Source organism: Myxocyprinus asiaticus, chromosome 40, assembly GCF_019703515.2.
Source record: "Myxocyprinus asiaticus isolate MX2 ecotype Aquarium Trade chromosome 40, UBuf_Myxa_2, whole genome shotgun sequence".
NCBI classification, from domain to species: Eukaryota; Metazoa; Chordata; class Actinopteri; order Cypriniformes; family Catostomidae; genus Myxocyprinus; species Myxocyprinus asiaticus.
In genome coordinates this window covers 23492829-23518768 of record NC_059383.1, presented here as the reverse complement: position 1 = coordinate 23518768, position 25940 = coordinate 23492829, and the positions used below count along the sequence as shown (strand labels likewise).

The window sequence follows — 25940 nt, the reverse complement described above, 5'->3', positions numbered from 1 at the left end:
TTATATGGGTTTGGAACAACATGAGGATGAGTAAATCATGACAGAATTTTAATTTTGGGGTGAACTATCACTTTAAAAAATATTTATAAAATGGTTGCAACCTACTGCAGTCATGTTGATTCAGTCATATTAAATCATTTTGGCTTAAATAAAAACCAGTTAATTTAGATGTTACCACATGAAGCACATCTTTAGCACCTGACAAAAAAATGTATAGTGTAGTATTAGAGTACATAAAAATAAAAGAAAGCTACAGCAAACTAAATGTAGCCTACCAGTAAACGAGCGGCAATGGGATGTTACAGTCATATGAATACCTCAGAATATCTGTAGGGTTGATTGGTTACTTTTAACCACAGAAATTGATATATGTTTCTATACTTTGTGCGAAATATTGTGGTTTATATTATATACAACCGCGATCGCGGCCACCGAGAGTAATTTCTAAACCGACAGCCGTTTCTAAAATAGACAGGATCGCCTCGAACACCCCGCCCGCCCATAAACCCTCCTCTCAGCTCCCTCCAAGCCATCTCTCTTTTCTCTCGCTTGGTGCTCAGGAGCGACTCGTGAGGTAGAAGAATTCGCGTATTAGTTCTGCGAGCCGTACCAAGTTTCTGACCTGGAATAACGGAGACCGCCAACGAATACTTGTAAAAGCGGAGTGGTCGAGAGAGGACCGGTTAACCGACTCGGGAAAGAGGACATTCAAAGATCGAATCAGTGTTTATTCCCCAAAATACAGAGGTAAGTGATTCATTTGATTGACAGTTACGGAGTTCTTTTGAATGACTGTATGGAATGCTGCATTGTGACGATACGCGCGTGTTTTGGAAGTTCTGTTTTATTCACGCACTTCGTTTGGCGGGTTCCATATGACATCACAATAATGTATCATAGTAGAGCACGTTTTGGATATTGATGGTTTGACGCCAAGTGTGCGCGTAGCTGTAGTATCAAGTGTTTCATTTTAAGAAGACCATCTATTTTTATTTATTTATTTATTTATTTTTTAAAGAGTTGAAAGGATCACGTCTGGTGGGGGGCACGAATGGCATGGGGCAGTTTGGCATGACTATATTAGGAAAGTGACCGCGTCTGAGACACAAGCGAGGGTGCCTTCTCACATGGGACAGCAGCGTTGTGTGCAATACTGCATTCTCAAGTCGGTTTAACTAGTGTGGGTAGAACAAGCCTCAAATAAACCGCTCTGTTACACTGACAATACCGATGTGATATAGAAAAATGTCAGTGTTTATCAATAAAAGTTTTTGCCAAACTGAAGTAAATGGTAACTGTTCTTTATTTATTTTTTTACACATTTATTTTTGAGCTCTGTCTGTATTGTTTAATAGGAGCTATTTAGGGTGCTGTTGTGTTATTGATGCAGAATGTGGGTCTGTTTATTTGCGTCAATCATCTTTCAAAGCTTCCATATAATATCATATAATATAATATAATATAACATACTCTCTAGTACGACAACAAGGCAAAGTAGTGAAATATATAAGAAAAATAAATAATAATATGATATAATACAATTATTAAAATATTGCACTACAATGTATAGTACTTACCACCATAGTTAATTATTTCATTATTATTTTTCTTCAGCTGTTATTCAACTATAATTTTTTTACTATTTGAAGGTGAACTGGGCTATTGAACCAAGACTCCACAAAATATTTAATTGTTATATTAATATAATGTGTTTAAAGCGTGAACAAGCTGGGTTCTGTGTAAACAGGCCAGTCTCAGGAGGACCAAATGAAAAAAAAAAAAAAAAAAAGCTCTTACTGACATTAATAAAGCAGTGCCAGTCAAAAAAAAAGTTTTAGATTTTTTTTTTAATGAAACTCATGTATGAACTTATTTTTGTTTTCTAAAATAAGAAACATTTAGATACATTTTGATATTTCAATTTGAATAGCAATTTTTAAATCAACTGCAAATGATGTGTCAACATAACATACATATATAAAGTGAACAAATTTGTATTTTTTTTTTATTTTTATTTTTATGAAATTCAAATTCAATTTCAATTCAGTTCAATTTCAAATAAGGGTTAGTTCCTCAGCAACCACACATTTCCATGTGTCTCTTTTACAGTACAAGTTATTAGTTCCAGTATACATTTAATAAGTAAATGTAATTTTAAGATGAGAAGATATAATCTCTAAAAATGACAATCAATATAAAAACGTAATGTGCCATGGACCAGGCACCTATATCTAGAATAGTCTTTCCCAGCCAAATTAGTCCTGATAAAAAATGTATGCCTATCTAATAATGATTCAGATGTGCTAATATATTCATCAATAAAGTTTGGATTAAAACTTCTGCTTCAATTAGCTTTTTTATAAAAACAGCACTCAAATTATGAGTAAATCAGCCATTGCAGCCATTATGCTTCTGAGGCTTATGAATGTCTTCAGGCTTTGGATCAGTTTAGGTACATTTGAATATGTTTAATGTCTAGTCTAAATGGCAAGTTGCTTTCTACATTCTTTAAATAAATGTAGCTTCTGGGCACCAAGTTGTCTCTAGATTGGAAGGTGCTGTGCAAGAACAGCTTTAATATCAAATGCACACTAAATCATTCTTAACGTAATATATTATAATAATGTATATGTATGTATGTATGTATTAAACAGGCTTTTTCTACCTTCTCTCTCTTTTTCACAGCAATGAGTCGCAGCATTGTGCGCCAGAGTAAGTTCAGGCATGTTTTTGGGCAGGCGGCAAAGGCAGAGCAGAGTTATGACGATATACGGGTTTCCAAGGTGACGTGGGACAGCTCCTTCTGTGCAGTTAACCCAAAGTTTTTGGCAGTTATAGTGGAGTCCAGCGGAGGCGGAGCCTTCTTGGTTATGCCTCTTTCAAAGGTAAGTGGATTGTGGACTAAACTGCCAGAAAATATGGTACAATGAAGCACCTTATCAAGGTATAATAACACAATTTGTGATCCTATACTGTGGGCTTTGGCATACTGCTATGGCAAAGGCGATGGGAATATCCATGGAGATTTGTGGGTTCTGGTGTCTGGAACTTTCGAAGCTAATTTAATTATTAATAAGCTGATACGAGTCAAATCTTTCAAACATTCAAAGAATATGCCAAACAAATCTTGTCTATTCTTTGTCTTTTGGCTTTATTTATGAATCTCAGCCATGGATGTCGGGGGTAAGGGCACCCATCCCCCAAAAGGCTTCCATTTCACCCTCACTGGGGCACAGAAGCAAACTCCATAGGAACAGGGTACACAACTTGCATATGCTGTCTGAAACTACTGTGACAGACTGCAACAGAGTGTGTAGCAATGGAATGGTTTGTCCACGCTTATATATGTTAGTTAACTTACAGTATCTTATGCACCTTAGTGTTTCACCACATTCACCTACACAAATGGAAATGTGCAGAGCTCACAAATGAGGATATTTAAATGTGATTTGGAAATCCCTGTTTCCTAATATAGTTTACCAAGCTTATTATCAGTATGTTAAAGTGTGAGCTTTCAATGGCTCTGTTACATCTCTCACTAGATCACAGGACTAACATACACAGTATATTATATTGTCATATAATATACATCTTAGTTCAGTGACCTAGTGCCTTTGTTCTCAATCTTGCCCTTTACTCTATTTACAAGTACTTAGGAACATATTTTCTTTAATATACTCCTTGCTAAGATAGGTGTTCCAGTAGATACAATATAAATAGGATTTTGATGTAGGATAATACATGATAAAAGGATGTAAGTCAGCTGTTTTGGATGCATTGGAATTCTAATCAATTGTGCACATCCATTTGACATACAAAAAACAAAACAAAAAAACATATTGTTTATTCTAGCTCAGAGATGCCCGAACCAGGGCCAGCGGCCCACCTTGCTATATATGAAAAAATTCCATTGACGCAGCTCTTCATTGAATTAGTTAAGCAGATTGCAGAGTTATGTTTTAAAAACATATATATTATGAAATCATAAAGAAGGGGAACCAGGGCAACTTTTATATTTTAATATAATACAGTTTGATATAATGCAACATTTACTTGCATTATCAAGTTTGATTTTTGGACCTTCATAAGAAAAAGTTTGGGCACCTTGTTCTAGCTATTCCTGATGCATGTGACGTTCATCAGACCCATTGAAATTATACACATCATATTGATCCATTGCAAATTATCACATCAGTGGATCCATTTTTGTGAACTTGTCTTGATCCTTTAAGGGTTCATGAGTTAATGGCTTCACTGCCGACTCATTGCACAGAGTCAGGAGCATATATACGCAGGTCTGGATAGACACGCTATAAATACCCAGCTAGCCATCTCCCCTGTGCTCAGTCTCAGGCAGGCCAAAATAAAAACTCCCTTTTCAAAGCCTCATCACAGGTTTATAAATAAACACCAGGAGTGTAGGAGGGACTGGAGGTGGAGCAGCTGGAGAAAGAGCCAACACGTGTTCACACCAGCTGAATATGGATAAAAGAAAACATGAAAGTTACATCATTGACCAGGACAATGACTTTCTGATTAATGGACATAAAATTGTGAGATGATAATGTTTGTCATAAACTATGCCACAATATCATCAGTTCAAGAATATTACAGTTTTTGATTACAAAAAGTACACATACAGTGGAGTTCAAAAGTCTGTGTTCATGTTCAGAAGTTTTAGGATTTTGACAAATTAAAAACAAAGAAATGTTATGATGTGAATCAAATAAGAATGATTTAGGATTGTGCTCTATTTCTAGGTCACTGATCAAATAAGCTATTTTGTGACATCACTTGTACAAAAGGTCACAGTTTTGCATGACAAAACCAGGTTTTGCAGTCCACGACAGCTCAAGTGCCTGCTGTCAATAAAGCAAAAGGGGGACACACCAAGTATAAAGAAATGTTGAAATTAATGTTCATTTTTCAGTTGAACTCTTCTCTCAAATCATTATGCTAATAATATGATTTGAAATGAAGAAAAAGGTATTTGATTAGAAAAATACAGAATAGAAGCATTTTCACAAGAGATCTTTTGAACTTCGCTGTATAGATAGACCATATATTGATGATGATAAATATTTATGTGTTACAAACAATACTCAACATAAGCATTCGTTCTTTTATTTTCCTATAGATGGGTCGTGTGGACAAAAACTACCCCCTAGTGGTTGGACACTCGGGGCCTGTTTTGGACATTGATTGGTGTCCTCACAATGACAACATCCTGGCCAGCTGCTCTGAGGACACCACTGCCATGGTAATCATTACGGCAGTCATTCATATACATTTCCACTGCTTGACACTTACAAGCTATGTAGTAATAAATATGTTTAAGTTGCCATTTTTTGGCATGTCTCCATGCACACCTACTCACACTGGAGGAAAAGATCACAGGGACAATAGTCTTAAGAAGGGTGATAAGTGATGACGAGAGCTAATGGTTTGAGTGCGGTGTGAGAGCTAGTATTGCACGTTAACTGTCAGAAACTTGTGATGTACAGATAAGTTAGTGTTAATGACAGGACAAGATAGGAGTCTGTTTCACAAATTCGAGTCTCTGATGCACTTGACCTAGATCCAGTTTTTCTTTCTTCATTTAAAACAGTACTGCATGGAATGATGAATTTCAGGAGAATTGTGTTTCTTTTTGTATAATATAAAATACAAAACAAATATAAAACACTTATTTCAAACTGTAGAAATAATTTGCAACATTATTAATGTTTTTATATTTTTGATCAATTTATTACATCCTTGATGAACAGAAGCATCGATTTCTTTCAAAAACAACGATGTCTTGGTGTTCAAAACCTTTTGAACAGCAGTGTATATTATAAGTGCTATTGCCACTATTTCATTACATTGTATGCTATGCACTGTATGCACTTTTGCTAGACGAGGTTAACAGCAGCTGTCATCTGTGCTGGCAGTGCCTCCGTGCTCTCTTAATACCAAAGGAACATACTGGAAACCACTATATATCTACAAGTTTACCCAAACACTTTAATTGGTAGGCTGATTATGCTTATTTGCCAGCTCTATTACATTATAAATGGTATTAGTCTCATATAACATTTTTTGAATCAGTGCAAGGAGATAACAATAAGCCTCTTCAATGACCTTGAGGAATTTATAGTATACTGGTCCCCAGAACATTTAAACAAAGAGATCAGCAACCTATGTGTGAAATGAAGTGACTTACATAACACAGCATGAGGCTTTTATTCATGCTATCTTCAGTTATCCAATGGGATTCATCAACAAATTGTAAAGCCCTCTTATATAATGATTAAAGCATGATAATAAGCATGCAGTATATGTATCAACTGACCACACCTCATAAATTGTAATGATTAATGGCTCATACAATATATCCTAAATTAATTCACTAATTAAAAAAGTTCAGATTTTTGTCAGATTTCCATATAGCTATTAACCGTTTTTAGCAGATGCACATAATTGCGTATGTTATAACAGATACTTACTTAAAGTGACTTTAAAGTAACACAATTAATGTGAACAAATAATGTCAAAGGGGTCATGACATACTCTTTTTTCTAATTTTATCATCTTCCCTGAGGTCCACTTATAATGTTAGTAAAGATTATTTAATTTTTTTTCATAATTAAGTAATATATAATAATTTTCCACCCTGTCTCTGGTCCTCTGTCGAAACGCTTGGTTTTAAGCTCTCTGGCTCTTTAAGATTTCAATGTTAACAGCCACTGTTATGATTGGCTAACATCGTGCAGCCCCTCCAATTCAGCCGTGTTTGAAACTCAGTCGGAAGAAAATGAGCAAGCTCCACAACATTATAAAATAAAATTTCAAGGTTTACACATAACGTGCACCCAATACATTGCATCCAAATACATTAAGCACAGTGGCACCTTAACTATAAAACAGTCATTTTAAATATTTGTGAATGAAATTGTTTACCTTTTGTTTTGCATCGGGTCCAATAGAGTTTTTAACTGCCTCATCTTTAATAATGCTCATTCAATAACAGTTCCTTCTGTAAAGCTTTAATCATGTATTAACTGGTTCAAAAGTAATCCTTGCTGATAACAGCCAAAAACACATACAGTCCACGCTGAAATGTTCTGAATGAGACGTGTTTTTAAAATGTGGCGCACATTGCCAGAAATACATCAAAATGATCAAAGATGTCCATCTAGTGTATGTTTACAAAAGACTAAAAATTGCACATATGGGTGCAAAAACGGTCCAGGATGCCTTCAAAACAAAGCTGAATGAAACAGAATGGAGGTCTCCTTTTAGATATAACTTGACATGGTGTCTTTTAAAAGTGGTGAGAGATGAATGATAATGGTCAAAGCCATTTATCTAGTGTAGAAAAACATTTAAATCCAGATAGGCACGTGAAGGTGTCCTGAGTAAGTCCCATTTGGCGTAGATGAACTCCCACGACAGGCCCATCTCTCTCCTCTTCACTTGTATGACTGACTGTGAGCACCAGTGGGTGGGGCCAAGGGTGCAATGACAAAAAATAGGCATTGATGTCTTGCATATGCATATATATGCATAGTCATATGCAGATCTATTTGGTTCTTGTGACAAATTCCAAATGGCCTGTTGCTGGAGCCTGGTTTAAATAAATGTTCTTTTTCTATTAAGGAGGAAGTTTTCAGTTCTGAAACTTACAGTATGTTTTCATAGTATAATGTCGTCTTATACAGTATGTCAAGGAAAATTTGATTTTTCATGTCATGATCCCTTTAACATACACTTGTTTGTTACAAAGGTATGGCAGATCCCTGACCACACCCCCTCTCGTCCCATCAGTGAGCCCATTGTAGTGTTGGAGGGCCACTCTAAACGGGTGGGCATTGTAAAATGGCACCCGACTGCCCGCAACATACTCCTCACTGCAGGTAAAGATCAGTCTCTTTTCTGCCACTGCTCTTTTATAACAATTGTATACTGTATATTACAGTACGAATGGATGAAAATAAAATTATCACTGAATGACAGACTGACTCTAAATGGAGGTTTAATTTTTTAATTGGTGATTTGGTAAATTAGAAGCCGTTTCAAGTCTTTTGACCCACGTGCTTTGTGTCACAGGCAGTGATAATCTGATCATCATCTGGAACGTGGGCACTGGAGAACCCCTGATCACTATGGATGACCATCCTGACCTCATCTACAACATCAGCTGGAACTACAACGGCAGCTTATTCTGCACCACCTGCAAGGACCGGCGCCTCAGAGTGTGTGATCCCCGCAAAGGCGAGGTGGTGGCGGTAAGTATTAGGATTTTGTACTATGTATGTATTACGAAAGAAGCCATCATGTGCTGGTGCACTTGTAAACTATGACACTTACTCAAGTGATCGTGTTATTTGATATTATCCCTTAAGGGCCGTTCAGACCAAACACGTTCTTGTGTTCTAAAAAAAGCTAGACAGCACAACAAATAAAACAGAACATGTTTTAGCATGTTTTTAAAGTAGTTGGAGACATGACCTGGTAGGTGGTGCTTACGCTGGTGATACAAATAGGGATGAATGAGATCGGGAAATGACATAAGCTAGATCTTGTTCATGCCTGTCTCCTCCTATCCATGACAATAAAATGGAAAAAATATAAATGCTAAAATAAAATAAAACATTTAGAGTAAAGATTAACAGGGATTTGAAGTGGTTGAACTGAACTGAAATAAACCTTTCTTTTGTCTCCTGTAGGAGAGACTCGCCCCACATGAGGGTATCCGGCCGATGAGAGCTATCTTTACCAGAGAGGGCAACATTTTCACTACAGGTTTCACCAGGATGAGCCAGAGAGAACTTGGTCTGTGGGATCCGGTAATTGAGCAAAATTTATTTACTCATTTAACGTTTTGATCTTATCTCCTTATTTGTATTTCAACACCCTGCTGTCATTTCAAATAACTGATGATTGACATTTAAGTTCCTGTGTTCATTTCTGACATTTTAGACAAATTTTGAAGAGCCCATTGCATTACTGGAATTGGACACAAGTAATGGAGTTTTATTGCCTTTTTATGATCCCGACACCAACATTGTGTATCTGAGTGGCAAGGTATGACTCCATGTTTCATCTTCAATTGTTTTTATACTGTGTAAAGGTTTCTCAAATTTTTCTGCTTTATTGTCTCTGCAGGGCGACAGCAGTATTCGCTATTTTGAGATCACAGAGGAGCCTCCATATGTGCATTACATCAGCACATTCAGTAGCAAGGAGCCACAGAGAGGAATGGGCTTCATGCCAAAGAGAGGAGTGGATGTCAGCAAGTGTGAAATTGCCAGGTCATCTAGTTTGATCAGTTATAGTGGTTGATTTAGAATATTTATGCATAAATCTGTGTTAGTATAGTTGAGGGTTTTCAAATGGGGTATGGGGACACCAATAAGGCCTGACAGGGGTGAGGAATGGGGGTCAACTACAAGAAAAATATTATAATATACTGACAGCTCTAATTTTGAACAGCAAGACATAAAAACCAATCTGCAGATAGTTTTGAGTTTATCTGTGGTATACCTTGTGATGTTCATATATTCCAGAATTGTTTGTATTTTTACTGTATATTCCATTTTATAGAGTTTTCCTTGCCACTGTCACCTTTAGCTTGCTCACTGGGAGTTGAAAACTAACTGCCTTTTTATTCTTTTCAAATAGATTATATAAACTCCATGAGAGAAAGTGTGAGCCTATCATGATGACAGTACCCAGAAAGGTAAGAAAATGACCCTCAATGAGGAGAATTTGAATGTTAAATTACTAAATCAGCAATCCAGCAACATTTCTGATTATTGCTTTTCAGAGTATTGTTTTTATAATATTAGGAGCATTCAGAACATTATATGTTGAGGAAGTTGTCTGCAAAATATTCATTACATTTGAGATTGCATTCATTACATCTGCTCACTCAATCGATTCTTTCTCTTCCTGTTTTTATGATGCCAGTCGGACCTGTTCCAGGATGACCTGTACCCAGATACAGCAGGTCCAGAGCCAGCACTGGAACCTGAAGAATGGTTAGAAGGACGAGATGCAGACCCCATACTAGTGTCTTTGAGAGATGGCTATGTTCCTCCAAAGAGCAGAGAGCTTAAGGTGGCCAAGAAGAACGTTCTGGACACCAGGCCCACAACACGTAGAAGCATGTCTGCAGTAGATGGAAGCAGTTTGCCAGTGAGTACAACATCCTGCTTATCCCTGGTCTACTTTTTTCCTTTCTAAGCTTTTGTTCCTTCATCACTTCATTTCAGATAAAGGGCACTTTCAGTGAATATGGTACACTTTGGTGTCCCATTGCTTTAAAAAAAATAATAAAATAGGCAGAAATCCCTTGTTTTTTGTCATGATAACTATTAGATATATTAAACTATTATTTAAAAGAAAATTAATCTAGCATTAAAAGTAGCTAGTTTTAAAAACATCAAATATTTGTATCCTCCTTTTAAAGTGGTGAATTTGGCCCGTTCCAGCTCAGTGGTCTAGACCTTCTCATCTGTACCCACAATTAAAATTATACAACTATAATCATTTTGGTATATTCTGTTGAAGTAATATTCATTCTTTTCAACATTTAATATGCAGCTTAATTCAGATGAATTCCCTGTAGTAAAAAAAAAAAAACTTTTTATTTTAATAAATCATTTTCCACATTTTGCATTGCCACATAATATTTTTCAATTACAAAAATGTAACATTTATTCAAATTGCAACATCCAAGAAGTAACATCATCTGGACCCTTTCGACATTTTTACACAAGTTGTAGTGTTGACTGCATTAGTCAACCTTCAACACTGTTCAACCTTCAACTTTATCAATAACTACAAACCAACATTTGGTCCCAAACTAGCTAGCCCCTTGGTGAGTGACAGCTTACTTTAAGTAAACATCCAGGGTTACAAATTTTGCCTAATGTTATAGCTAGAAAATTACACCAATCGTGGTCTTAAAATGTATTTCGACATGTTCCACATTTTAGTAACAAGGCTGCAAAATTGGCAGACCTCAGAAATTTAAACAGCTCATATTGTATTTTGTTTGACCTCCTGAGATTTACAATCAACTTTAGCACCTCCTTTCATTGTCCATTTATTGAAAAAGAAAAAGCTCTAGCTTTTATATATATATATATATATATATATATATATATATATATATATATATATATATATAAAAGAGTTTGATACCCAATTTTGTACCTTATTCGTGGAAAGTGCCATAGACACTTCATTAGAAGCCAAGCAGTTCTTACCTTTTCCTGATTCAACTCTTGCTTTACTCCCTCTCCATTCTCAACCACTCCTGTCACTCTTTTCTTCTTTCCATCTGTCCTTTTTCCCCTCCTATCCCTGTTTTGCTTTTTCCTCCCCATTCTCTATCTCTTTTAATCGCTAGCCTCAGTTGTTGGAGAAGCTTGTTGAGGAGATCCAAAGTCTGAAGGCCACAGTTCTTTCTCAGGAGAAGCGAATATGTGACTTAGAGAATAAGCTCTCCAAGTACACTAATGGCACAGTCTGACCGCATCAATAAAGCTAACTCAGCCTATGCACACTGCCCAATTCACTGCTAACCCTCAAAACTAAATTATGAGCACTGATAGGCCATGCCACCCCAGCTATGACTCGTTTTATCATAGACAACACCGCAACTATAGTTCCATGGCTGCACCGCCATTTAACTTCACAAAGCCTTTCTAAATGTGAATAGTTACCTTATAGTTACTGATTTTGGTAACATTTCAGAGCATAAGGTGATTAATTTAGCAAAGGCACTAATAATGTTTTTCCTGATACTTTATAGTAGATTTGTTTATATTGTGTGGTAGTACACAATATTAGCTGTATTCCTTAAATACTTAAGGAATTGTAAGTTAATCAAGAGGCCTTTATGTTGGGCCTGGGTAGCTCAGTAGTAAAATATGCTGGCTACCACCCCTGGAGTTCGCTAGTTCGCTAGTTCGAATCCCAGGGTGTGCTGAGTGACTCCAGCCAGGTCTCCTAAGCAACCAAATTGGCCCGGTTGCTAGGGAGGGTAGAGTCACATGGGGTAACCTCCTCGTGGTCGCCATAATGTGGTTTGTTCTCGGTGGGGTGCATGGTGAATTGAGCGTGGTTGCCGCAGTGGATGGCGTGAAGCCTCCACACATGCTATGTCTCCGTGGCAACGCGCTCAACAAGCCACGTGATAAGATGCGTGGGTTGACTGTCTCAGACGCAGAGGCAACTGGGATTCGTCCGGACTGAGGCGAATCAATATGCGACCACGAGGACTTAGAGCACATCGGGAATTGGGCATTCCAAATTGGGAGAAAAAGGCCTTTATGTAAACTTTGTAATAGGTAGGTAAAGTCTGCCTTGATTTGATGAATTACAAATGCTTGTAATTCATCAAACCTTGAAATGCAGACAAAAAAAAAACAAAAGAAATGGAGTTGCAGCTTTGTGAATTTGTTAAAAGTCGTAGTCTCTATGTGAACATACCTCATTGTAAAGACCTGGAGCCTGATGTATAAACGTTGCTTACGCACAAAATGGGCATTGAAATTTGCGTAAGCAATTTCCCACGAACATATCGTGATTTATAAAAAATATGTGCGCACTGTCCGGACACTGGTGTGTATGAATTGGCGACTCCAGCTGGACATATAATGAACAGAACAGACTGATTATAAACTCTGATTTTCATTTAATTCACATTTAGAATAAAAAACTATGTAGTTAAGCACTTGAAACAGAAGTAATCATTATGAAGCCGATAGTAGGCTATATTATTTTATGTAACTAATTGAAAAGGCATTCCAATATAAGCTGTAAAAGGGAAATATTGGTTTGGGATGCACTGCGTTTGGAGAACTTTCCCGTGTCATCATAGAGAAGGAACATACAGTAACTAAAAATGACAGCGAAGATTTCTGAGTTTGAGATATTTTCTGTTCTATTGCAATCATGTACTGAGATAAGTACAGTGTTTGAATAAAGATTATCTGTAATGCGATGAGCACTTGACTCTGACTGATGAGAAATGGCTCGGGTAAATAAGACAGTAAAGACAGGCACTGCTGTCCACATTCAGTAGTCGAACAGATCATTGGAGAGACATGTCTCATCAGAAACAGTATTGTACAGCTGCAAACAGGTACAGCAGTGCACATCAAATGTGCTGCTTGCTCCACCTCATCCCGACACCTCATCGCAATGAAACGCTCGTTCTAGTCTGATAAAAAACATTATGAAAAGTACATTTGCTGTTCAGCTGTTTTTTTAAAATATATATATAAATTACCAGTCAAATATAAAATCTTAGTAATCCGATGATAGCAGACAATTCTGCACAAATAATTTTAATATTTTTTGTTTTTGTTTCCAGTACTAAATATTTAACTTCTCAATAAAAACACCCTTAAAACGACTTAAAAGGTTTTCTGAGAAGCAAAATTGCTTAGGTTAGATTTATGTCTGCAAAGATAAAAACATTTTCCAAGGGATATTCAAGATATATTCTTTGAAAACAAGTTCATATCTTAATAAATAATGTTTCTTCATGGTGCAGCATCTAACCTTTGGGCGCATGTGACATTAAAGTCTCATCTCTTATACAGTTTCTCGTACCTTTAAATGCAGTAATCACGTGTCTGGATGCTGAAATGCATATAGTAATTGTATGCAGATGAGGATATGCATAGTAAAAACAGGCATTGTACACTCCATATATGGTTATTTGGGGAGGAGATGGGGTGGGGAATGAATAGTGCACATGTATGCACAATCTTCCTGGGATTTATTAAGGGAACTATGCGCAGGCTCTGGAGTACATACGGTTTTATAAATCAGATTTTTCTTTTTGTGCATATGCAAAATCTGACTTATGTGCTTACGCACACTTTTAGGAAGAAATCTAAGCAGAGATTTATACATGAGGCCCCAGGACCTGGGATCAGATAGTAGTATATGTAGCTCTTATTTGGTCAATTCTGGCCAAGCAAGATATATGACATGACTATGATTTGTCAGGACATTAGGAAACTCTGTAAGAGTAATGCACGTCAGTTATTGCCATTTCATCTTAAAGGAATAATTCACCTAAAAATGAAAATTCTGACATAATTTACTCACCTTTATGTAGTTTGAAAGCTGTATGGTTGTCTTTTTCTTTTTCAGTTGAACACAAAATTAGTTGTTTAGCAGAATGTCCAAACAACTCTGTTCTATACAATGAAAGTGAATGTGAACTGGGGCTGTCAAGCTCCAAAAATGACAGTAATATGAAGTACCAAAAAAGTGGTCATAAGATATATTCCAGGTAGTCTTGTTTTTTTTTTTTTTGTTAAAAGTCTCATAATTACATTTCGTTTGCTCTTGTGCATGCTCAAACCTGCCTCAAGACATCGCAGCTGGTTTGACATCAATGACATCAAACAGCATCACTGTAAACTGTCTTATGACTTATTTCGTGGCAACACACTTGAATGTTTTGAATCAAACGCTATGAGATTTGAGAGTTGTGGAAGAAGCTTTTCAGCAAATAACAACTTCAACTTGACCACAATTTTGGTACTTTTTTTTGCACTTTTTGGAGCTTGACCACCTAATGCACATGAACTTTCATTGTATGTAAATGTGAAGAAAAAGAATACAGGTTTGGCATGAAACGTGGGTATTAGATAATGGCATCCTTTTCATTTTTGCGTGAACTATTTCTTGCCAGTTGTCTATAGCTTCAGGGCAAACCTTTACAATTAATTTCCACATGTTTGTATAATCCAAATCTAATAATCAAAACGTAATTTTTAAATCTAACTGGACAAAATGACAAAAGAATGTTTGCACAGAGAGCATGTCCCCAATTGTCCCTCTTCTGTGAGGAGTGCTTGCATTATTGGCTCTTACAATGCTGATTACCTGTCACTTTACACGCCCTTGCCCTTCCAGCTTTGACCAACACAATTAAAACTCATGTGGCTTCTGTGTAACATTTCAAAATGTAAATATTATTCTAGACAAAACATGAAAAATGACAATAACAAAACCAAAAGACATTATTTTCTGTTTTATGTAGAGGATAATTTGTGAGTATTATGGTTTGAATAAAACTTTTTTTTTTGTACAAAAATGTTTTTCATTGTTGCATGCATTGTCACTTGCTGATAAAACTACACACACACACACAGACCTCCCATTTGCCATGAGTTATCTGCCTGCGACTAGATCATTTATTCCTATGCAGTGGGCACATACTCAATAGGTCCTTTCCTTAACTCTTTTGTGGTATATAAACAACCCAGGAGCAAAGAGGAATGGTTTGGGTAAAATATCCTCAAGTTCTCTTACCTTTCAGATATCGATAGTGGGCTCATAATGGTCAATCTTCAATGTATTCCACCTCTACAACCCCTGAATTGGGGTCCAATAGCAGTAACAGAACGAATTGTTCAAATCTCTGACACTCAAGTGGCAAAAAAAAAAAACTCCATTAGTTGGTAATTAGACTACTTACTATTTTTAGCCATAGTCAGTGGATAAAAGAATTGTTATTGATTTCTGGAGGAGGGGGGAGCAATCATGTTTGCAATGGGTAGAGGAGGAGGTGCAAGTCCATTTAGGTGGACTCACTAGTGAAATTTGGACAGAACATGTGGTTTAAAGATCTTTCGAGTTCCACTTGCTCGCTGCAGAGAAAACCATTGCTTACCTTTGGTACGGCAAGGAGTAAGGAGTGCTCACTGTCCATCTTGACTTAGGCCTGCTGGCAAGAGATTTGGGAGCAAGTCTTTTTACATTATAGAAATGTGGGACTACTTCTTCCTGCTTCCTTCTCTGCTTCTGTTCCTGATTACCATTCTGCTTCAATGCAACTGGATTCGTTGCCTTGCAAAAAGAACTGTTCAACTGTTCGGTCACTGTATGTGGATTATGGTCTGTAGACTTCTGAAACTCCCATACTTGGTTCCAGAGTCATTTGAAGAACAGCAGGCAAAAGGTCAAACTGATCTGTAAACCTACAGCCCTGGCCAACCACCTGAAGAGGCACTGTTATGCTTTAACACAGCCTCCACTGGCAACATGGCCTCAGAGTGACCCTTATCTTCAGATAATCACCAATCTCATGTAGCCCACAAAGGAAGGCACCAAAGTACGAGGAGGAGTTCGCTTTACAAGAGACCACCTTCTGCTCCAGGATGGAGGCATTGTGGCCCTAGACTGGGCTGTTGGTCTGATGGACCAACAAGCTCAGGCCAAAAAGTTACTTCAACCAGGAGGAAGAGTTCTTGGCCTACACTCTAGCAATCCAGCAATTGTCATTCTAATTCCCAATGCTTTGGGCCTAATGACACCGCACTTGCTCAGATTGTGCCACCAGGCTTTGCAGCAGGGTTTTTATCCTGTAGTGTTCCATCGTCGTGGTCATGGTGGCTGCCCTCTGACCACTCCACGCTACCAGGAATTTGGAAATCCATCTGGTCTTTTGCAGGCTGTAGCGTACTTGCGGAGCCACCATCCATCCTCAACTCTGCTTGCAATCAGTGAGGGCTCCGGATCCGGCTTGCTGCTGTCATATCTGGAGGAATGTGGTTCATCATCCGACCTGATGGCTGCTGCATGCATCTCTCCTGTGTTTCATGGACAACTCTGGTTTGAGTACAAACTACCTTGGCTCTATCATTGGATGGCCCTCATTTACCGGAAGCTTCAAATAAACAGGTAGGCAATTAGGCACAAATTCAGACGAATGCATGTTGTAAGTCAGAGGTATTCAAGTCCAGCCCTAGAAGGTGAACGTCCTGCATAGTTTAGTTCCACCCCTAATCAAACACACCTGAATGAGCTAGTCAAGATGTACAGGATTAGTTGATAATTACAGGCAAATCTGTTTGATTTGTGTTGGAACTAAACTTTGCAGTAACTCTCTATGACCTAAGCCAACATCAGTTACTTGTAGTTTAAAGCAGCATTTATAAGCAACATTTATATAATTTAAAAGTAGCAGGACCTTTCAGTCGACTATGCAAAAACCTGCTAAAGCTTTATTTTAACTGTGTATGTAAAATTACTGAGTGACAGCAATAGAAAACTGCAAACCAATTTAAGCCATTGTAACACTGTGAACATTTGACCTGGTCCACAGGTATGCAACTGCTTTGAGCTCTGTGATGGATGTTTCAAAAATTCTACACTGCAAATCCTTGAAAGATATGGAAGAATTCATGTTCTGTACTGTTATGTATTCATATCACAACATGTCCGAAACAGTGGACCACGCTGGAAAGGATAATTCAAGACTATCAGTTAAGCTGGACTTGGCAAGTTACTGGGAGAGGAATGAACCTCTGCGAGATGCAGATGAAGTGGCAGTGCCAGTGCTCTGTTTGTGTAGCAAAGATGACCCTCTTATGCCACCTATCTTCACTCTACCTGAAGCACTTTTTCAAAATAGCCCTTCCTTGTCTGCTAGGCCCTAACAGACAAGTGAGGTCATTGCAGCTTTATGCATAAGAATAAACATGGTGGTATGACTTCCTGGAGCCATTCTGCAGTGCTGGAATATTTCCAGGTGGTTGCTGAATTCACTGGAGTAGAGGAGAAGAAAGGGTTCAAGGATGGAGTTCACAGCCTGAGGCATAGCTCCAGTGCTGTGTTTTCCAGGAGATCAACCTTGTTGAGGAAAGAAAGGCCCATCTTAAGTTCACGAAGATGACAGATCTCAACTCCCTCTGATATATTAACATTTGAAGAAGAGCAGGAGGATTTTACATGGAACAGATCCTACACTCGCTGAGTGAGAGCAATAGGTGGTATTCTAGGAGCATGAGATTCCAGATTGGTGAACTTACTACCGAAGGCACAAAACGTCTTTAAGAAACATGATGTGCCATCAATTGGGAAAAGTATGAAACAAAAGGAGAAAAGAAGCATTCCTTTTATGTTTAAAGGAGTGGGAAGGAGAACACCACAGAAGGATGAACATAAAGCTCTTTTTGGCTTCTGTAAATTTGGCAGAAAAAAAAAAGACAAAATGCACAGATGCTTTTGTTCTTGTGTTCGAAATTGGCTAGTCAAAAATCATTGATGATTGTTTAAAACTAATTACAGGTGTGGTTTGAAAGTGATGTTCTTTGTTTACAATTGTAAATTAAGATTGTAGCTAGATAGGTTACCATCTTAACGTTAAAAATGCATAACAGTAGAAAGGAAAAGTACACTACTGAACCAGTTTTACAGCCAGCTTGATAAAATCTAAGACAGCATCAACAGCTTACCTCCTGATGTGTCGTCCACTCGACTGACTCAGCCTTCTATGTAGTCATCTCAACAAACTAATGTTAAAAGGACGCTGTGTGTAGTATAATGTAAACTCTGTTCATCTAGGGTTCTTTAGTTTGTTCAGGAGAAAAACCTGGGCTTATTTCACTGTATAAATAGAAAAGGAGCTAAATGTTCTGGATCTCCTAGTGAGAGGACACTTATTGATAGACAAAAGGACACTGACTGGCAGGGCCTTAATCATGTTGATTACCATTAGATGCTATTTTTAGGGATTCAATTTTACTTCAACAAACAAATCACTAGGAGCATGATAGGGAACTCGCTGAATGCATTAATGTTTTAAGATGTAGTGAAGACGATACCACAAAAGAGCTTTTGGATTCGTTATCTTATCCTGAATTTAAAAGCTTTTTGTTTGAAAATTATCAAAGGAACCAATACTGGTAATCAACCTGAACCTCGATCAGGAAATAGAAGCACAGAAAAGATAACATCTGCATAACTACACTTTTTAGGCTTACATTATTTATATGCACACAATGTATTAAAACATACAAATGAAGAAAAAAAAAAAACAGGACCAAGATGTACTAAAATTACTTTATTACAGTTGATTGTTTGTCCAGTAGCCCTCTGCCAACAAAAGGAGTAATTACAAACAAAACATTACATTTGTCCCCTTAAGTTTTCAGATTTTTTTGTACAATTTAATTAACATGTTATAAGATTTTATTTTTGTTTTGTTATAACAATTTTTGTAACCTCTCCAACATTCAGTTTTTTCACAATCTATACATTTTAATACAGGTTATAGATGGATTGTTACGGTAATGTTGAAGCAGGAAAAAGGAGACAATGGCCATCAAAACAAAACAGATGGAATACTGGTAAACGCAAGGTAAAGAGATGTACCCCCAATTATTACTCATCCCATTATTTTCACGCTTTAAAGGGTCAATAAAAAGGATAAGGGCTTTCAAAGAAATCGACTCTCTTTAATATAAGGGCACATCTCTCTCTCTCTTTTCAAACATACTGCATGATCCTGCTTTGTCATTCAGGCATAAACTATGGGAGAATGACTGTGACCTGAATGTCACTTTCAAAAAGCAAAGCTGCTGTTATGACATTTTGAGTCTATGGCTGCTCCTTGGGTCCAGTGATTCAATTAAAGTACTTAAAGAATCTGACTAAATAATTGGCAAGTTTCAGAAGATGTCATGGCCATGATAATTTGTTACATTTGGCCCAAGATTGGCTCAGTTGCTTATACTTGTAGACTGAGAAAGCTTCATGGCATTTCATGTAATCTGTAATTCCATGCATATACCAGCAGTGTGCCAAGCAAGATGGTTAAGGGAGGACAATTGTGCTCTATATGACCAAGAGCATGATTCAATCTCTCAAACAGAATGTAGTCCAATATAAAACAATGTTAAATCTGAAAGGCTACTGCACCAAGGTCCTGGAATCCATTCTGTGATCAGCATGTTGGCAGTTATATGTTTTGAATGAAACTAAAAAAATGACTTAAATTTCAGAAGATTAAATTCCACTCTGCTGGTTCAGAGATAACAGAACATGAGTACTGGAACTGGTGAATATGGTAATTTACACCTTTGAAAGCAAAGACCACAAGAAGCAAAGAGATGACAATGGAACAGTCCAGATAAAGAGAAGTCTAATTGCAGGGGGTTTGGCTTTGCTTGACACTTCTGAGAATATGCTTTGTGTATATACTGTATATATATCTTTTTTTTCCTTTTTAAATAATCAATATTATAAACCAAGTTGTTTTTTTGTTGTTGTTGTTGTTGTTTTTTTCTTCACATTCAAGCAATTACCTTTTTGTCTAATTTAACTTGGGTTTGACTCTTGATTTCCATTTATTCAAATTTCTAAATATACAATATACACAAACTTGTTCCTATACATCCCACTTAAAGCAGTCTCCTGACTATATACCCTTCCACCATAACAATGTTTTAGTATCTATTTCTGACCTTTTTCCTTGTAGTTTTCTCACTTTTTCTACATGATGTGGTAAGTGTTCAGTTGGAGGGTGGAAGTCAGGCAGCAGTCACCGGGGCTCTGGGGTGGACGTGGAAGAGACAAAGGCATTGCAGGGACAACAGCAGCGGCGCCCACCCGCCCAACAAAAACATTCAGTGGTCTCAAGCCTGCCCAACCCAGACCTCCCCACCCTTGAAATCCACACAACACACTCTTGTGAAACCCAGGCTGAGAAAGGGGAGGAGGGGGCACCAGAGGTTCAGGAGACCTGCTCGTATTGGATTGTAGTGATCAATAAAGTGGAAGGTTAGAAAGAGATTGTAAAGTGCTTTTCTGTGACATTAAGCTCAGATTTGCAATGAAAGTTTGCAGAATAAAGAGGTAAAAACACAAAAGTGAACAGGACAGGCTATTCTCCTCTTGCATAGTTGTGATTGTTAACTTTGGCATCTCTAAATCAAATGACTAAAATTAACATTAATATACTGGAACATCTCTTGCCATACTGTTATTCAGGAGGTATGCTGACATGCTTTTACATTCATGTACATATGCAAAATCCTGCTGTTTTTTTCCCCACTCTATTTGGGTGAATCTCATATAAAAAAAAAAAAAAATGGAGGTCATATTTCACAAAAGTAAAAAAATAAAAATAAGAAATTTTGTTTTGCAGAAGTCTTTAAGATCATATTATTTTTTATTTTTTATTTATTTTTTTGCTTTTTGACATTATTTTATGAGTTTACTTAGATTCACCCATGTATACAACCCAAGACAGCAAAACCCCTACTTTTAAAATCCTCTAAAATATCTCCACATTAAAACACTTGCCCATCCATGTGCTTTTGGCCAATAGAAAGATAAGATTTGTTAATACATTCACTGTGATTGAAAAGCAGTATTTTAGGCTTTATTCTCATGTTTTAAAAGCAAAATGGCACCCTACTCTCTATCCCCAGACTTGTGTTTTTGGCTGTCTGGACCTGTGGAAGGATGGCAATGCAAGGTGACATACATGGGTCCCTTATTCATTCTTAACAATTACAGCCATCATAAGATAATCATTCAAAATATACAATCCTGGCAGCTAATGTCTTGGAATTTCACAGTATATTTTCACAGCTAAAATGTATTGTGGCACAAAAAAAGTAAAGCATACTGTTTAACACATTTTAAAACATTAGTGCTTTGTGTTAATTAATATCACCTTCTGCATTTGTTTAAGCTAAACTAAACAAAATCAAGTGCACTGTAAAGCTTGATTCTTTCACATTCTGGTATCCAACCTAGTTTATATAATCTATGGGTGTTGTATATGTATATATACTTATATGTACAGTTGAAGTCAGAAGTTTACATACACCTTAGCCAAATACATTTAAACTCAGTTTTTCACAATTCCTGACATTTAATCATAGAAAACATTCCCTGTCTTAGGTCAGTTAGGATCACTACTTTATTTTAAGAATGTGAAATGTCAGAATACTAGTAGATAATTATTTATTTCAGCTTTTCTTTCTTTCTTTCATCACATTCCCAGTGGGTCAAAAGTTTACATACACTTTGTTAGTATTTGGTAGCATTACCTATAAATTGTTTAATTTGGGTCAAATGTTTCGGGTAGCCTTCCACAATCTTCTCATAATAAGTTGCTGGAATTTTGGCCCATTCCTCCAGACAGAACTGGTGTAACGGAGTCAGGTTTGTGGGCCTCCTTGCTCGTACATGCTTTTTCAGTTCTGCCCACAAAGTTTCTATCAGATTGTGGTCAGGGCTTTGTGATGGCCACTCCAGTACCTTGACTTTCTTGTCCTTAAGCCATTTTGCCACAACTTTGGGGTATGCTTGGGGTTTTTATACATTTGGAAGACCCATTTGTGACCGAGCTTTAACTTCCTGGCTGATGTTTTGAGATTTTGCTTCAATATATCCACATAATTTTCCTTCCTCATGGTGCCATCTATTTTGTGAAGTGCACCAGTCCCTCCTGCAGCAAAGCATGATGCTGCCACCCCCATGCTTCACAGTTGGGATGGTGTTCTTCGGCTCGCAAGCCTCACCCTTTTACCTCCAAACATAACAATGGTCATTATGGCCAAACAGTTCAATTTTTGCTTCATTAGACCAGAGGACATTTCTCCAAAAAGTAAGATCTTTGTCCCCATGTGCACTTGCAAACTGTATTCTGGCTTTTTTATGGCGGTTTTGGAGCAGTGGCTTCTTCCTTGCTGAGCAGTCTTTCAGGTTATGTCGATATAGGACTTGTTTTACTGTGGATATAGATACTTGTCTACCGGTTTCCGCCAGCATCTTCACAAGGTCCTTTGCTGTTGTTCTGGGATTGATTTTTACTTTTCGCACCAAACTACATTCATCTCAAGGAGACAGAATGCATTTCCTTCCCGAGCGGTATGATGGCTGTGTGGTCCCATGGTCTTTATACTTGCGTACTATTGTTTGTACAGATGAATGCGGTACCTTCAGCCATTTGGAAATTGCTCCCAAGGATGAACCAGACTTGTGGAGATCCACAATTTTGTTTCTGAGGTCTTGGCTGATTTCTTTAGATTTTCCCATGATGTCAAGCAAAGAGGCACAGAGTTTGAAGGTAGGCCTTAAAATACATCCACAGGTACACCTCCAATTCAGTACACCTCCTATCAGAAGCTAATTGGCTAACTGTCTAAAGGCTTGACATAATTTTCTGGAATTTTCCAGATAACTTGGTGTATGTAAACTTATGACCCACTGGAATTGTGATATAGTCAATTAAAAGTTAAACAATCTGTCTGTAAACAATTGTTGGAAAATGTACTCGTGTCATGCACAAAGTAGATGTCCTAAACAACTTGCCAAAACTATAGTTTGCTAATATTAAATCTGTGGAGTAGTTAAAAAATTTTTTTTAATGACTTCAACCTAAGTGAATGTAAACTTCTGACTTCAACTGTATGTAGAGAATACTGTCTATATACATATACATATGTATATATTCTATATAACTGCAATGGTTTACTTTTGTATCTATATTTCTAAGGAAGGAAATAAGTACTCCACACCCACTCTCCCTGAACAACAAACAGCCGAAACTACCTGCTAATAAGACCATGATAAAAATCCTTACATACAGTCCCCAGAGTTCTTCCTCTCACCTGTGAGAGGCAATACACAGCATTCATATATTAAATCTCACCATCACTGACTTTCTCATATCAAACTAAAACAGAAACCTCTCTAAATTCATCATATTAATATCACCACAAAACGACTTCAAAAAGTCATCTGAAGTTCAATCTTAAGTTTGATTTTTGAAGAAAAATCCAGCCAGAACCTTTTACGTGCCCTTCTGGCTGACATCCTTATAAGTGGAACTACAATGGATTACTTCTTGTGCTTACTAGGTATATAAAATAAATTCAGAGGACAAAAATAAAGGAGTGGGTAGAAAAGTGAGAAAAACAGAGGACTGCAAGCAGAATGTTTTTTACCCTCCAGGTCCTCCTTTGACCATGGTGCCCCTGTATCCCTTCCCCTATGGCTTTCAGGGTCATTGTAAGATGGGTGTTGTGGGAGAGCAGCGGGCGGTCTTACGTGAAGGACAGGTGCGAGCCATTGGAAATCTGAGAGGCAATGCTGGCGCTCCTGCTCATCCCCTGCTCACTGCGGCCCCCTGAGGGCCGCCTTATCGCCTGGGTACTGTTCCGTAGCCCACCACCTCCCCCGCTCGGGCGCTGACTGCCCTCAGACCCATGGTGCCCCCAGGGAGGTGGCCCGCCCGAAGACAGGCCGTGACCCCAGGGCTGCTGGATAGAGCTGCTCTGGCCTGGGTGGTAATGATGGTGGTGGTGACCTTGCTGGCTGCCACCATGCTGCCCTCCGCTGATTGAGCCACCTCCCCAGTGTGACCCCTGAGAGCTTGCACCGTGCTGGGAGCCCCAGCTACTCTGTGCCCCAGGGAAGCTGTGGCTGTGGCCATCGGACGAAGCCAAGCTGGAAAGCACCATGTTGCTGAAGCCCAGACGCATGCTTTCAGAGTCGAAAGCTTCGCTCTCCCGAGCCTGTTTCTCCAAGAGACTACGGATGCGCTCTGAGCGCTCGTTCTGTAGAGCAACCATCTCCTCTTCAATCTAACAAGAAACAGCAAAGATACTTTTAAGGGAAAATACACAAACCAGCATGCTAGCCAAACTTCCAAGTGCATTATTAATAATATTATTGATCTGAAAACCAAAAAATAGTTTCAATTGAAATATCTTATTAACTTTGTCAAACTGATTTCTTCTAAACATTTACAACACATCATGAGAGAAAAGCCCAAAGTATACTTCGGTCAGACACGAATGCTAGGCATCTGTGTAAAGGATGCGTGATGCAAATTTCGTCATCAGCAGATTGTTTGAGCACTGAACGCATGCGGCTCGATTTTTCTAACTGTGCGTACTCTGAATGTGTAGTATTAGTTGCACTTACAGACCATTTCAAGCCGGTTTAAGCAAGAGACATCTTTTTGTTTTTTTGAACATTTCCTGCTAGTTGTCGAACTTAAACGGGATATATCACATTCCAAAGGGCACTTTAAAGGGAGAACGATCATGATATTGTAAGATCACTTCAAACAGATTTTTCAATAACAATGACTTAAAAAAAGTGAGTTCCGAATGACCCTTATTTTTGAGCACTGCACCTTTTAGCCTTTCAAAGCTCTCACAGTGGATGATCACTCCTGAAATGGAATGAAAACAACAGCGGGAGGTGCTTCATTCAAAGTGATTTTAACACAATTAACGGTACTAACGCTAACACGATTGTCATAAAATGTCATTAAAATGGTGGACCATGTTGTTAAGTGGCTGGATGACTGGAACTAATGGAAATTCAAGTGCTTAGATCTCTGAAAAAGCAATGACAAATGGATGCACAAACCGCTTCAGTGAAGCGAGACGGCTGGATACGTATAGCTAATTATAAGTTTGCCAAGTGTTCTCACGTACACAAGGAATTTTTTTGGGTGATAGGAGTAACAAGTGCACACAGAACATTACAGTGAGACAGAATATAAAACAAGGTAAGAGTATAAATAGACATACAAATAATAGGACATATAACAGAATGGCGCATGCTCATGTGCAAGTGGGAATGTATAATGATACCGGAAGTGCTTAAGGAATAGTTGCGTTCTAATTCCTTTGTCATTGTTTACATGCTTTAAATGGTCTATAAGTGGGTCCAAAAGGTGGCAACACTCATCGTTGAGCTGTTGATTTCACAAAGAATTGCATGATGTAATCACCATTTAACAACAGGAGGCGAAGGTGTAAACAACAACAGTGGATGTGCACTTCAAGAACATGCGTGTGAGGTTAGTAGATATCTGCATCTGTATAACTCGTGTATAAATCTTTATGCGCCTAAACTCCTGAAGAGAAATAATCCTGTATCTCATAGCAGTCGAAGCGTGCATGCGCCAACCATCTGTGTATGTGCTCACAGTTAAATTAAGTATACTTCCGATATGGCCTAATGATTGCAAACTGCTCAGCAACAGCTGAAAACACTCACAAGCTCATGCGTGCTTTGAGAAAATACAACAGTGCCACATTTTAATTAAACCGTATTCTTTTGAAGTTTTATAATCACATTAGGTCATGTGAAAATTACTG

At 37.8% G+C, this 25940-nt stretch overlaps 2 protein-coding genes and 1 pseudogene across 3 annotated transcripts in view; 2 read left to right on the top strand and 1 right to left on the bottom strand.

The window, feature by feature from the left end:
• Positions 1–561: 561 nt before the first annotated feature.
• LOC127431355 (coronin-6-like) lies at positions 562–11548 on the top strand. Its single transcript, XM_051681770.1, has 11 exons — positions 562–747; positions 2686–2885; positions 5138–5260; positions 7769–7898; positions 8092–8270; positions 8712–8831; positions 8965–9069; positions 9151–9296; positions 9667–9724; positions 9955–10182; positions 11402–11548. Exons 2-11 carry the CDS (start codon positions 2688–2690, stop codon positions 11522–11524), a joined length of 1410 nt encoding a protein of 469 aa, XP_051537730.1. The 5' UTR covers positions 562–747; positions 2686–2687; the 3' UTR covers positions 11525–11548.
• A 4241-nt stretch (positions 11549–15789) lies between these two features.
• Positions 15790–18842, top strand: LOC127431353 (protein ABHD15-like; annotated as a pseudogene).
• Positions 18843–18855: 13 nt separating this feature from the next.
• Positions 18856–25940, bottom strand: part of LOC127431350 (serine/threonine-protein kinase TAO1-like) — a 32517-nt gene continuing 25432 nt past the window's right edge. For both annotated transcript variants that reach the window (XM_051681768.1, XM_051681767.1), the window contains one exon: positions 18856–24407. In XM_051681768.1, the coding sequence (XP_051537728.1) occupies positions 23868–24407 (540 nt within the window). In that variant the 3' untranslated portion in view covers positions 18856–23867. The remainder of the gene's footprint in view (positions 24408–25940) is intronic.